Genomic DNA, 13,373 nt, shown 5'->3' with positions numbered 1-13,373 from the left:
TAAGCGTCTGACTTCAGCCAGGTCACGATCTCACGGTCCGTGGGTTCGAGCCCCGCATCGGGCTCTGGGCTGATGGCCCAGAGCCTGGAGCCTGTTTCCGATTCTGTGTCTCCCTCTCTCCCTGCCCCTCCCCCGTTCATGCTCTGTCTCGCTCTGTCCCAAAAATAAATAAAAAACGTTGAAAAAAAAAATTTAAAAACAAGGCAATTTATGTTGTTTATTTACCTTATTCTGTCATATATTTTAATTCTTCACATCAACTCAGTGTGCTCTTGGAAACGTGAATACCATAAAAATAATTCTTCCCAGGAAGTGAAGGGATCAATACTGACCCCTCTAGCGATTCAGTTTGCGTTTTTACCTGAGGTCACCAAACCGTAGCATCACAGGCCTTTCGTGATGCTATTGATTTGGCCAACAGAAAGCCATTTCTTTGTAGCTGGAATAGTTTAGTTGTCCTAAGCCTCTTGGAGTTGCCTGTTCATGGTAAAGGAAATGTAAAAACTATATATAGATATCTGAGGGCTGCAAAAGTTGAGATCCTTCCAAGGCCACCTAGAGAAGAAAGTTTGGAAGTGGCAGCCATAAGGAGGCTCGGTGGGGGCTCACACACCAGGGGGGACCTTCGGGAACCCTTTGGCAACTAAAGCACCATCTCTGGAACAAGCAGATAGATAGCTTCCCTGGGAAAGGAGGAGAGAAAGAACTGATTGAGATAGAGGCCTGGGAAGGAACTAGGAAGGCGAACTCCCTGGGTCACTAACACCTTGAGAGACTTTTGTTACCAACAGAAAAATGTATTTGATGAGGAGATTTGGAGAAGGAAGTCCACTGTGTGGTACATGACAAGATTCTCAGAGAGCCAGCGACCCCAGCAAGAGCCCCGAGATGACAAAAATACACAGGTACACAAAGTGGATGGATAGACACCCTAAAAGAAAAGTCAATGTGGAATTGGCAGAGGACTGGTCCTGCCCGGGATGTACTAAGAAGATCAGAGATTCTCCATTTCAATTTATTTGCTGAAGAGTAAGATGTTGATATGTAAGATCAGAAGCTGCTTCTTTACCTATGCTTCTGAGCATCACACCATGATTCCCCTCCACGTGCTGTTACGCTCCCCTCCTTGTTCCCCACCCCCAACCCCCGCCACGAGTCCATACGGACACACAGTGGGAGTGTAAATGGACTAGTTAAGGATGTTGCAAGTGCATGCATATTTCAGGGCCAGTGACAGACCTTCTCTTTGGAGGCTAGAATTTAAAGCTTTAATGGGTGTTTCAGCAACTCAGAGTCAAGGCCCCAAGGGAAGTGATCAATTCCCAAAGAGCCAGACCACTCTATTTCAAAAGCAAGATGATATTTTCCAAGGATAAGATGATTGGATACCAAGACAATTTGTATTGTCGCCAGAAATTTCAAAATGTGTATGTGTTATGTTTTCTGAACGTTTAATATAAAACCATGAAAGAATGTTGGTAAACAAACTTGCAGACTTGGAAACTTGCTCGAGTGTCTAAAGAAGAAAATAGAACATGGAGAAAAAGTCCTAAAAACGACCCTCAATTCCTTCAGCAGTGAGGGTTCAGGAGAGACTGAACTGTTCTCCTGAAGGATACGCCATTTTGCCTCAACAACAGAAGGTGTCGAGCACAGACAGTGTGGTAAAATGCACCTGACTCGTGGAGCGTTGGGTAAGAATCTGGATCTTCCCCCACGATTCCTGGATACAAGACAAATACATGTTTGTTGAAATATGAATATGGTCTGTGCAAATAGTTCAGATATTTGTGAGCAGTAGAGGATTATGGGTACTAAGAAGGAAACAATAAGCTTCCTTGGTATTATTGTAGGGTTTGCTTGTCTGCCACACAGACCTGCGTATTTGGGTGCCACACAGACACCCAAGTTTCACCCTATACTTGCTATGTCTTTTCATTTTTATGGGCATCAAAGAGAAGTAGCAGTCAGAAATGTCCCTTCTCATTTCCCCCTCATACTGATGAGGGTTCTCCTATTATAATCACTCCAAGGTGAAATCTCAAGGATGGTCGTCAAAGAGACAGAATTAACGTCATTCTGCTGACCACTGGTTAGCAGTCAAGGATACAGAAGCGAGAAGGAGGGTGGCAGGTACCTGCAGCTTCCCATACCTGGTTCACTACATGTTACTGTCACTTTGAGGACATTCTTTAACCTTACATACAGAAGTTATATACTTTATGTGTCATGATGAGGGAGGGCTTTCTGGAAGAAGAGGGCTTCTTCTATAATTAAAAAAAAATGTTGACAGGTTGGTAATAGAAACGAGAATATTTTACATATTAGGCAGATGTATAAATTTGTAAGTCTCCGTTTATACAAATAAAGAGTAGAAAATCACATTCTGTGCTCTCCAATAGCTGAATGGTGTCAGTTTTCAACAACGTTTGAGTGTCTTAGAGATATTATTTATAGATGTATATAATATCTTCTTATATTAGTAGGTAGGATATGGTAGATTTTTGTTAGGCAAAGATCCACACCTGCGTAGATCCTGAGGTTATGTGGATATATATTTTTTCTTCCAATGTTTTTCCATATTTTAATTTAGAATCTTTGAAGATAAGCTGAAAAGATTCTATTGAATTTGTTTCATGATCTCGTTAGCCTTAGTATTGTTTTATAAAATACTAATTTTGCACATTGGGCATTTGTAACTGTGCCACAGGAGAGTTTTGGTGACATAACCAAGGCTGAATATCTTCATAACAATACAATCTGGTATTTCCAGTCCTTTCAATGAATTGAGAATCCTTCAAATGCCTCTTCAGAAAAAGCTAACTTGTGCTCCTCATTGGACTGAAAAATCATAAATACAATGAAGCCTCATATACAAAGAGATCTCAAAAATAAGGCCCACTGAAAGAAAATTCTTTGTCTCTAGCATATTTGAATCCTGTAAAGTATCTAATTATATTATGTGAATACCTGGAAAAAAAAATCCAAAACTCCAGTCTGGTTACCAGGAGAATAAGCTGTTTCCATGGCAACTCCCTCTTGTACACATTCTGTTTGCTCGTGTAGAAAAAGCACTTCATTGATATAGTGGTGCATCTTCTCATTGGTCATGTTGACACAAAGCTATTGTGGGGAAGAAGAAAACAATTCACAAGATAAGTATGGCCATGCAGATCCACTCCTTCTGTGACCATTTCAGATCGGTGGCATATTGACTCACGAACGTTCCACACCAATCAGTTCATTGCAATAAAGCATTAGGGTACGGCTTGAGAAGCCAAAGCAGAAAGTTTCACTTCATATTGTTGACTTCATACGGTCTGATCATTCCATTTTGAATACATTAAAAACCACAAGAAGTGTAATGTACAACACTAACTAACAAGTTGGGGGGCTATATTTGAGTATTTAAAAAAAAATCCAATTGCCTCTAGTCAACAACTGAGGATAAAAGTTGGATTTACCATGAAAGCCCAGAGAGGGGAACAACATCTCCTGCCTCCTCACTTCTGTTCCGTACCCACGATGGGCAAGAGAACGTGAGTCTCCTTCAGAAAGAAGAACTTCTCTACGCATTGTTGCCGAAACTATTTTCTCTATCAGAAAGTTTTTTATACTCCTCCAACTGTCAATTCTTCTGTCCATCGAGAAACAAATATGTTACTTCTTAATCTGAAAAATTATCTTAAGTACTAAAAAGACACAAAATACCCCAAATCTTACAAAAATGAAGGCTTACTTCCTCTCTAGGCTATCCTGTCACTTCTCTGCTTTCTTTTATAACAAGAAAACCTCCAAAGAGTTGTCTTTCCTTATTATCTCAAATTCTTCTCCAGCACCCCCCCCCCTACTGTTGAAGCTACTCCGATAAACTTTTGCCCCCAGCGTTCCACCAGAACACTACCAGAACCACGTGAGCATTCCAAAATCCAATGTTCAATTCTTGGTGTTCATTTTCCTTGACCTCCCAGTGATATCTCACAGGGATTCCTCTGCCTCTGCTCTCTTCCAGGACACTACAGGCTCGTGGCCTCCTGCCCCCTGGGCTACTGCTTCTCTATCTCCTTTTCTACCTCTACCTGGAGTGGCCCAGGGCTCAGTCTTCTCTGTCTACACCCACATCCTTCATGAGCTCATTTAGTCTCGCAGACCATGTGCATGCGAGCAATTATATTACATCAGATAAAATCCAGAAATCACTAGAACTATTTAGAATTGAGTAAGTCATTGAAAATAATGACAGATGAACAATTTACATAAATCAAAGTAACCGGGAAAAAAAGCTTTTAAAAGAAAATCAGGGGTGCCTGGGTGGCTCAGTCGGCTGAGCATCCAACTTTGGTTCAGGTCATGGTCTTGTGATTCATGAGTTTGAGTCCCATATCAGGCTCTGTGCTGACCGCTCAGAGCCTGGAGCCTGCTTCAGATTCTGTGTCTCCCTCTCTCTCTCTCTCTGCCCTCCCCTGCTCACTCTCTCTCTCTCTCTCTCTCAAAAATAAGTAAACATTAAAAAATTTTAAAAGTTAAAAAATAAAAGAAAATCAGATCTCATCTTCAAAGGAAATAATATCTAGGATTATATTTACTATGAATGTGCTATAGTTATATAGTGAAAATGTCAAAGATTTTGTAGGCCATAGAGACTGAAACAGTCACTGGAGAAAAGAAAGACCCCCCTATGTCCCTCTTTCCACATATCCACATTCTTCTGCAAGTATGGTATCATCATAACACCTGCTAAGTGGGAACTCCTCCTAAACATTCCTGTCCCTCGACTGGGAGCTCATGGCTTCTCTCCTAGACATATAAGAACAACCCTTATGTTTCAGCTTCCTTCCTATCAGCAGGCCAAGCCTCCTCTGCAAATGACCAACACCAAGATTTCTTTAATTCTCCATATGGGTGTCTACACATGCAGATAAAGGTGTGGGTATTCATGAATTAAGAATAACCTGAGAATAGGGGTGCCTGGGTGGCTCAGTTGGTTGAGCATCCAACTCTTGATTTCAGCTCAGGTCACGATCACATGGCCATGAGATATGGCGAGTTGAGCGCCATACTGAGGATGGAGCCTGCTTAAGATTCTCTCTCTCCCTCTCTCTCTACCTCTCCTTGACTCATGCTCTATTGCTTTCTCTCTCTCTCTCTCTCTCTCTCTCTCTCTCTCTCTCTCTCTCTCTCCCAAACAAAAAGAAGAAGAAGAAGAACAACAACAACAACATGAACATAGAAAAGAAAAAGCCGTTTTCTCACAAATCCAGCTATTGGGGAGACTGGGAGTTTAAGGGATTCTATGGACATGGAATCTCAGAGGAAGAGGTTTCAGGGAAGAAACAAACCAATTAGTACAGGGCATTGGTCAGAACACACAGTTTGTCCTGAGACCAATGGTTTGCTGCCGGGTTCCATTCCTTACTTCTTACCAAGACCAGAATTTCACGAGTAGACACAGCTCAAATGTCTTTAGGGACAGTGACATGGTGACAGGACTGAAGGCATGGGGCTAGGCTGACCCAAGTGTGTTTGGAGAGCTGAAAATGGGGAGGCTCAGACCTAATCCAGTCCAATTACTTCAATGATGAATGTACATCAACGTTTTGTTAGAAATGTACCAGGTGGAGAATAATCAACACAGAATTATACCAAATAAAATGTTTAACTAATAATAATTACATTAACAATAAGATCTAAATGCCATGCACTGACACTCGGAGAATAACAAAAGCAATTCCTATTAACTCTGGGCCAGAAAACGATGGTCCCGGACTACTGCCCTCATTTCCAGTCGCTGTTCTTGCAGCTCTGACTTCACAGTAAAAACAAAAAATCGTTTTTGTAAACTTGGCCATCAAATGAGTGTCTTTAGACTGAAAAAGCTTTCCCATTGCATTCTACTACAAAACAAGATGTAGGTTAAAAGGAAAATAACCATGCCGCATCGCTGCTGTGTTGAAATTACTTCGAAACCTAAAGAACTGAGACCATTTGTTTAAACTTAGACTTGACTTTGCATGGTCTTCTTCCTCCCGCTACCCCTGCCGTGGTCTCCGGGATTTCTCGAGTTTTCTCCCTTCTGTCTGATTTGGCCAGTAGTTGCTAGGACTTCTTCTCTCTGTGCCTTGACAGCTAGAGTCCCTGAGATACACACGAGGTTGGAAGTTCTTTGTAAAGTACAAGTATCTTAGATAAAGCCTCAATGTCACCCATCAATTCTCTGAATGTATATAAAAAAAATGACAACCACAGTCACTTGGGGTGACAACACACCGCATAAGACATCTCACGTTACATGTTTGGACACAGACTTATCAGGTTAGCACATTATCGTTGGCAAAGGGAGAGATGGAACTCATTATTTAAAGGCCGAATGAAAAATATTTCCTTCCTTGGTGCTGACACAGCCTAGCACACCCTTCCACTTGCTGTCCTCCATCAAAACTGCCACCAGCTGACCAAGATCTGTGCCTTTCTTACCCTTCAGTATATGAATCTCCAGAAGTGATTCTGGAAACACAAACCCTTCTCTAACATTGCATAGCATCTGTCCACAGTAGGGGCCCCACTAGGAAAGTCATACATTTATTTGTCTCTCTCATTTTACCATAAAAAAGAAACAGAAATCTCTGAAAATTGTTGTTAGAGAAGAAAAATGAAGAAAGAAAAAATCGTTCTAAAAACGATTTCACTTTGTTTAAAAAAATAAGATTTTGAGATGTTCCCCAATCTAATAATGTGTTATACTCCTGTAATACTGAAGTAATTTTGTTACTAAAGACGAATAAATGCTATAAAAGGTTATTAAAATTTGAAATAGTTGCAGTAAGTGAACAGAAAATAAATGACTCCATTATGGAATGAGAGCGTTGGAAAATATTCTCTTTAATTATATGATATACACAATTGTAATGTTTCAAACATTTTGATATTAAAACAGACATTAAATCATTTAAGAAAACACAAATAGGTTCTGTATCTCAGCAGTCTGATCTTATGCCAAAGAAGTGGTTTAAAAGTGGGGAGTGTGCCTCGATGCAATATATTTTAGGAAACAGATTGCTCAGGAAACAAATATTGAGGCCATAAAAAATAAGATGATGTCTGTTACCGTGTGAAATGGTAAAAAGAAGTCTGATAGAGGATATCAAAGTATAACATCAGTGGCTGATTCTCTCTTGTGCAAGAAATACCCAAATTATACGACGTTTACCTTTCCCCTCATTTCGAGACCCTCTAATTGAAAATACTTGGATGTGGATGTCTCAAACACACGGAAGAGAATTCTCTTATCATTTTGTGATCATGATGGACAGCAGGTCTGTGGTTGCAAAAATTACTTTGGATGACAATCTGACTAAATCCTCATTGCCCCTGACTGTCTCATGGCTGATCATCTCTCTATATACCTGGCTGTTGTCACTGATGTAAGCTTTTTTATAATACAAACAGGTATTTCATTTGCTACTATTTAACTAATATTTTATTGAACTGAGTATTGGCTTCACCGAATCGGTCCGCTGTTCTGGTCAAAATGGTGATACCAAGTGGGAATGTGGTTGAAGGCACGGTAAAATTGGAAAGAGCTGGAGGGGGTCCAAGTACAAGTTTTTATTCCTTTTTTTTTTTTTTTTTTTTTTTTTTTTTGCCCCAAGGAAGGCCTGAAGCAACCTGCCAAACTTCAGCTAACAGAAAAAGGATTTGGCCAGTGCTTCTGGATACAACTCAATTTCTCAGTCTCCTGGTCAAGACGACTCATAAAACATACAGCTTCTGTACCCAGCTTCAGCATTCAGAAGCTGCAGTACCAGATGGGGTTTTGTGACATGGGGTGATCCGAACAATAAATCTGAACCTTTTATTGTACATCATGTTCTTTGTATTTGCGGGGGGGGGGGGTGGAGAAGTAATTTATGAAAATCCCATAGGGAAAATTCCAGCTCGGTGTGGAAAACTGAGTAGGCTGGGGAGTGATTTTTGACTTGTAGTCTTTATTACAGTGGCGCTTTCTGAACTGGAATATATTTGTATTTCGAACAGAGGAGAGCAGTCCTTAGCAGTAAAGCGTATCACTGGGAGCGCGCACGGTCCAAAGCAGAACGGTTTTCAAACTCACTTTCAAGTAATGCGGACATGATAGTTTTTTACCAAGACAGTTTGCCTGTCCCTATTCTATATTGTTTAAAGCACTCACTGGTTGAGCCAAAGCTAAAATATAAAAGAACTGCTGTAGCATGAACTTCCAAACTGCCAGCAAACATAGCTAAGGGCGCTGATATGAATATACCAGCCTGTATCAGATACCCAGCTGAAACCTGAAAAAAATGCATCCTCCCCACCAACGGTGGCCCCAATCCTGGCCAGAACCTGCTTATTCCGGATTTATCGTCGCTAAACTGTCTTTGTTGTCTGTACGTATGTGGGTACGTATTAAACACAGTAAGAGAAATAGACAGTGAAAGATTTTTATAGGCAAAGTAGTTTACGTATTGGTCTGCATCAATAATTGACAATACGATCGTCTTCAATGCAAAGCAATCATTTTTACTTTTTGACTTCATCCATCAGAATCGTAATTGGGTCCCTTTAAATTTCCGGGTATTCCTTAGAGTAGCCTGCATGCGAGTGCAGGTGAGTATTCATAGATGAAAATGAGCAATTATTAAGTACTGCTTAATTAGCACGCACCCTTCTCTGATTAAAATACAGCCTTTGTACATTAAGTGCCGTTGCTAACTGGTTTAATAATAAAAATTATGCACCCCTTGAAAACACTCTTTGGTAACAGAACATTATTGCTTATCCAGATGGCCTATCATTTGTATTAATGACAAACTTAATTTCTTGAGTAAATTTTCACCAACTGTTCTCCCTTTATTTTCATTACTCAGTGAAATATCTCTGAAGCAAAAATATAATAGAGCATGACATTTACATCACAGAATTAAAGTAGGAGGTTAATTAAAGCCGACTCCAGTTGAAGGCACAGCCCCAGGCGTTAGATGCAAGTCACATCCCTAACTGCACGCTGGAAATGACCGGGAGCTTTCATAAAATGCTGATGTCTGGGCCTGACCCCGAACCAATGAAGTCAGAGTGAGGCTTGATACATTTTAAAAGCCTTCCAGGTGATTTTTTTAATGCCTATTTATTTTTGAAGGAGAGACAGACAGAGTGTGAGTGGAGGAGGGGCAGAGAGAGAGGGAGACACAGAATCCAAAGCAGGCTCCAGGCTCCAAGCTGTCAGCACAGAGCCCGATGTGGGGCTGGAACCCACGAACCGCAAGATCATGACCTGAGCCGAAGTTGGACACCTAACTGACTGAGCCACCCAGGTGCTCCAGGTGATTTTAATATGCAGACCTGCCTGGTGAACACACTGAAATAGAAGAGGGCACGGAGCATACACTATCTATTAACTGGTTTGTTCATCAATTAGCATAGATACAGATATACAATACACTTACAGAATGCAGTTAGATTGTGCAGGAACGATGTTAGATTTCAGATATTCTGCATTTTCTGTATGTGCTTAGCGGAACACTAATTGAAGGAAATGTCAATTTATATTATCTAAAAAACGCTAAATCAGAACCCTGTTGGAGAAACCTTGAGTTAAGCTAAGTTAATGGGCTTCTCTGCAGGACTTCTCAGGGCCTTTCCTGTCCCGGGTATACCATGAATCTCTACCTTCCTTTTTGGAAGAATGCCTCGGGGCTTTCCAGATTGCTATATGTTCTTTCCCCAATAAATCAATCGTTTCTGATGTTGACACGTTATCTGTAAAACAGCAGGTGCAGGGGTTGGTGAGGGAATAGCATGTCTCTGTTTCAGCTTTTAAATTCTGTAGTTTATTTTGCCTTTTTGAATGTCGTGCAGGGGCCTTTCTTCTCTCTGTCCTTGTCTGGGAAGGCCTGTTTCCTTTCTCTCAGCCCCATCTGTCTCAACCTGATAGACAACAGTGGCTTGGCCAACACTGATGTCACGTAAATCTAGGAGCATGAAACACCGTGTAGACTCGGTGTGCTGGGCCCCTTCCCCCAGGAGCCTCAGGTGGCAAGCAGGAGCTGGGCACCCACCCACACCAGGCGCCCACTGCTGCCGTGCAATCTTCCCTGGAATTGCCTGGCTTTCGCCTTTCCCATCCCCCCCGGGCGTCCGCCCCTCTCTGGTGGATTACTCTTTCCTAAACCAAACCTCCTTGACTCCTCCACTGCCCTCTGAGATTTCAAAGTCAAACTCTTCAGACTAGGTTTTAAGCAAATGGAGATGGAAGTTACTTCTAGGCACAAAAATATAGTTTTTATACAGGCGAAAAACACGTTCTCTCCCAACATTTATTTTAGTGACTCTCTCACTTAGAGCAACACAGCTCTAATATATATATATATATGTTATATATATGTAAAATATATATATAATTAAATATTTTAATGGGCTTAATTCATACCTATGTTCTCCTTTAATAGGAATAATTACCACTTAGGGATTTGAGCGATGGACTGAAAGGGTCAGCCAATAATAAACCTATTGGCTACACTGACTGCCATATTCTACATAATAATCTTCTAACATCACAACTGGAAAATACAAGTGAAAGGAAAAAAATATTTTTAGATATTTTGTATGATACCTTGTCCATAAAATATACCCTTCTGTTTGCACACAAGCCATGCCCAGGTGTTGGAAACATGACTTCTGGTAAAAATTCTCATATTTTAAACCTTCGGGCACTGCACTTTTCATCAGTTTTCAACAAAACGTGTGTGTGTGTGTGTGTGTGTGTGTGTGAGAGAGAGAGAGAGAGTGTGTGTGTTTGGCAACAAATCTCAGCTTAATCAATATGCCTTCCCTTTTCAGAGCACCTGGGTGACTCAGTCAGTTAAGTTTCCAACTCTTGGCTTCGGTTCAGGTCATGATCTCCTGGTTCGTGAGCTCAAAGCCCCACATTGGGCTCTGTCCTGACAGTGCGGAGCCTGCTTGGGATTCTCTCTCTCTCTCTCTCTCTCTCTCTCTCTCTCTCTCTTTCTCTTTTTCTCTCTGAGGACTCTTTCCCATAAGGCTGTCTCAGGAGTTAGAGATCACAGAGCAGAAGCGGCTGACACAGTGGGGGCTCGAGAACTTGTAGTCATTATTGATTATTAGCAGGAATGTAAATGAATCTACATTCCTGGCTAGCACATCTGGACATTATATCTAAACAGCCACTATTGTAAATTGAAGCATTTTCTTGGTTAGTCATCACTAAAAAAAAAACCCTCAATTCACTCTTGTCTGGAGGGACCTGATGTATATTTCCAAACCCATTCATTCTTCTCACTACGTCCTGTAACATTTCCTCTTGATCACGCTGGGATTCTCCAATAAAGAAGACGTGCCTGCATTCTCTAAATTACGTACGCGTAGTAAAAGGATGGGGAGAAACACTCCACGATGGGAAAAAATGATGGCAAATAAGATTTATTGAAAGTTTCTTGTTCGGTTTCATTCCCCAGCACCTCCACCCTAAAAGCCAACCAAACAAAAACAAAAACAAAAACAAAAACAGAAAAACAAGTTCTTTTTCTACATTTAATAGAGTAAATAATGTTTTGTCCTAAGAGAAATACAAACAAATATACTCCTCAGCAGGCAGTAGCTTCGAAAAGGTACACTAATGCCACACAGTTAAGTCTAGCTTCAAAGAATCTTTGGACCTGGAAACAGCACAGATCATGACTCCTGAATCCACAGTCTCATGCTATGACCTTCTTTTTTTTTCAATTTTTTAATGTTTTATTTATTCTTGAGAGAAAGAGAGACAGAACATGAGTGAGGGAGGGGCACAGCGAGAGAGGGACATGGAATCCGAAGCAGGTTCCAGGCTCTGAGCTGTCAGCACAGAGCCTAAGGTGGGGCTCGAACTCACGAGCCGTGAGATCATGACCTGAGCCACAAGTCGGACGCTCAACCGACTGAGCCACCAGGCGCCCCTCATGCTGTGACCTTCTATGAGTTACTTAAATTATCTGAGCTTGCTTCCCTTAATGCTAACATGGTGACAGTATCTAAGGGATAGGTTTGGAGGGGAAAAGGTCATTAAATGTACTACACTTCACACAATTAAAATTGCTTTTCCCTGCCTCATTTTGTTTCCTCAGAATAACTTTTCTAAAAGTGTTACCTGAAGAAGACTTACTTTTTAAGCTTTATTTTCTGTTTATTTATTTATTTTAAGCAGGCTCCACGTCCACAGTGGGGCTTGAACTCTGAGATCAACAGTCACATGCTCCACTCACTGAGCCAGCTGGGCGCCCCCACCCCCGCCAACGACTTCTAACCGTACTGTTTTTTTAAAAGTAGGACCCAATATTATTGCAGGAAGTACATTAAAATAACATCTCGTTATTTAATTGCTCTTTGCTTCTCTATAGAAACTGAGTGGCCTGCCCTACACTAGCATTCTGCTATGTAAGGGAACTAAACTTTCTTAAATTGTGTTGTATCAGTAGCTTGGTGAGTTGTTGAAATGATTTCGGAAAACTCAACATCCTAGAGCAGAAAATGGTTTAAGATAGAGTTGGATATTTAACATATGCATGATTTGGGAATCTAAATGTGACGCAATGTAAGGATACAATATTTTTTGTTTTTATAGATCCATTGGGTGGTAAGCCGATCAATACTGAAGCCTAATAGCTATCAGGACATTCGACAGGATGAGGATTACACAGGTACTGTCAGACTTGGAGCTAAAATAGCAACGTGTTGCTCACGAAGGCTTCCCAGTCTTTCTCCCCTGGTGTCTGATTAGAATTGGCCCTTCTTGGGGCGCCTGGGTGGCTTGGTGGGTTAAGCATCCGACTTCGGCTCAGGTCATGATCTCGCGGCTCGTGGGTTCGAGCCCCGCGTCGGGCTCTGTGCTGACGGCTCGGAGCCTGGAGCCTGTTCCGATTCTGTGTCTCCCTCTCTCTCTGCCCCGCCCTGCTCTCTCTCTCTCTCTCTCTCTCTCTCTCTCTCTCTCTCTCTCTCAAAAATAAATAAAACATAAAACAAAATTAAAAAAATAAAGGATTGGCCCTTCTTCTATTTGCATCCTGTTGACCACACCATGGCACCTGCGTCTGGAACAGGACCTAGAACTTCATTCACGTGCCAGCACTGCTGAATGAATGAACTGTAAACTTCATGCACATGAACCAGAAAAAATTCCCTGCAGGTAATGCTAATACTCTGTCACAGAGCAGAAACTGTAACACCCACAGGTATCCCTTTTGTAAAATGGGATACTCCACGTGAAGGGTGATGATTTTATCTTAGTATCATTTCCAGGACAGCGATTCCACAACTAAGGATTTTATGGAATTCTTTTTTTTTTTTTTTTTTTTGAGGTCGACGTT

General features: G+C 41.3%; 1 protein-coding gene across 1 annotated transcript in view; it reads right to left on the bottom strand.

Annotated features, from left to right (window-relative positions):
- MYO16 (myosin XVI) overlaps positions 1-13,373 on the bottom strand; it is a 493,885-nt gene that overhangs the window by 173,135 nt on the left and 307,377 nt on the right. Inside the window, exon 22 of the mRNA XM_030314012.1 lies at positions 2,971-3,123. Coding sequence (XP_030169872.1) covers positions 2,971-3,123 — 153 coding nt within the window. The remainder of the gene's footprint in view (positions 1-2,970; positions 3,124-13,373) is intronic.

Source organism: Lynx canadensis, chromosome A1, assembly GCF_007474595.2.
Source record: "Lynx canadensis isolate LIC74 chromosome A1, mLynCan4.pri.v2, whole genome shotgun sequence".
Classification (NCBI taxonomy): Eukaryota; Metazoa; Chordata; class Mammalia; order Carnivora; family Felidae; genus Lynx; species Lynx canadensis.
The sequence above is the reverse complement of the archived record's forward strand: the minus strand, read 5'-3'. Positions and strand labels throughout refer to the sequence as shown.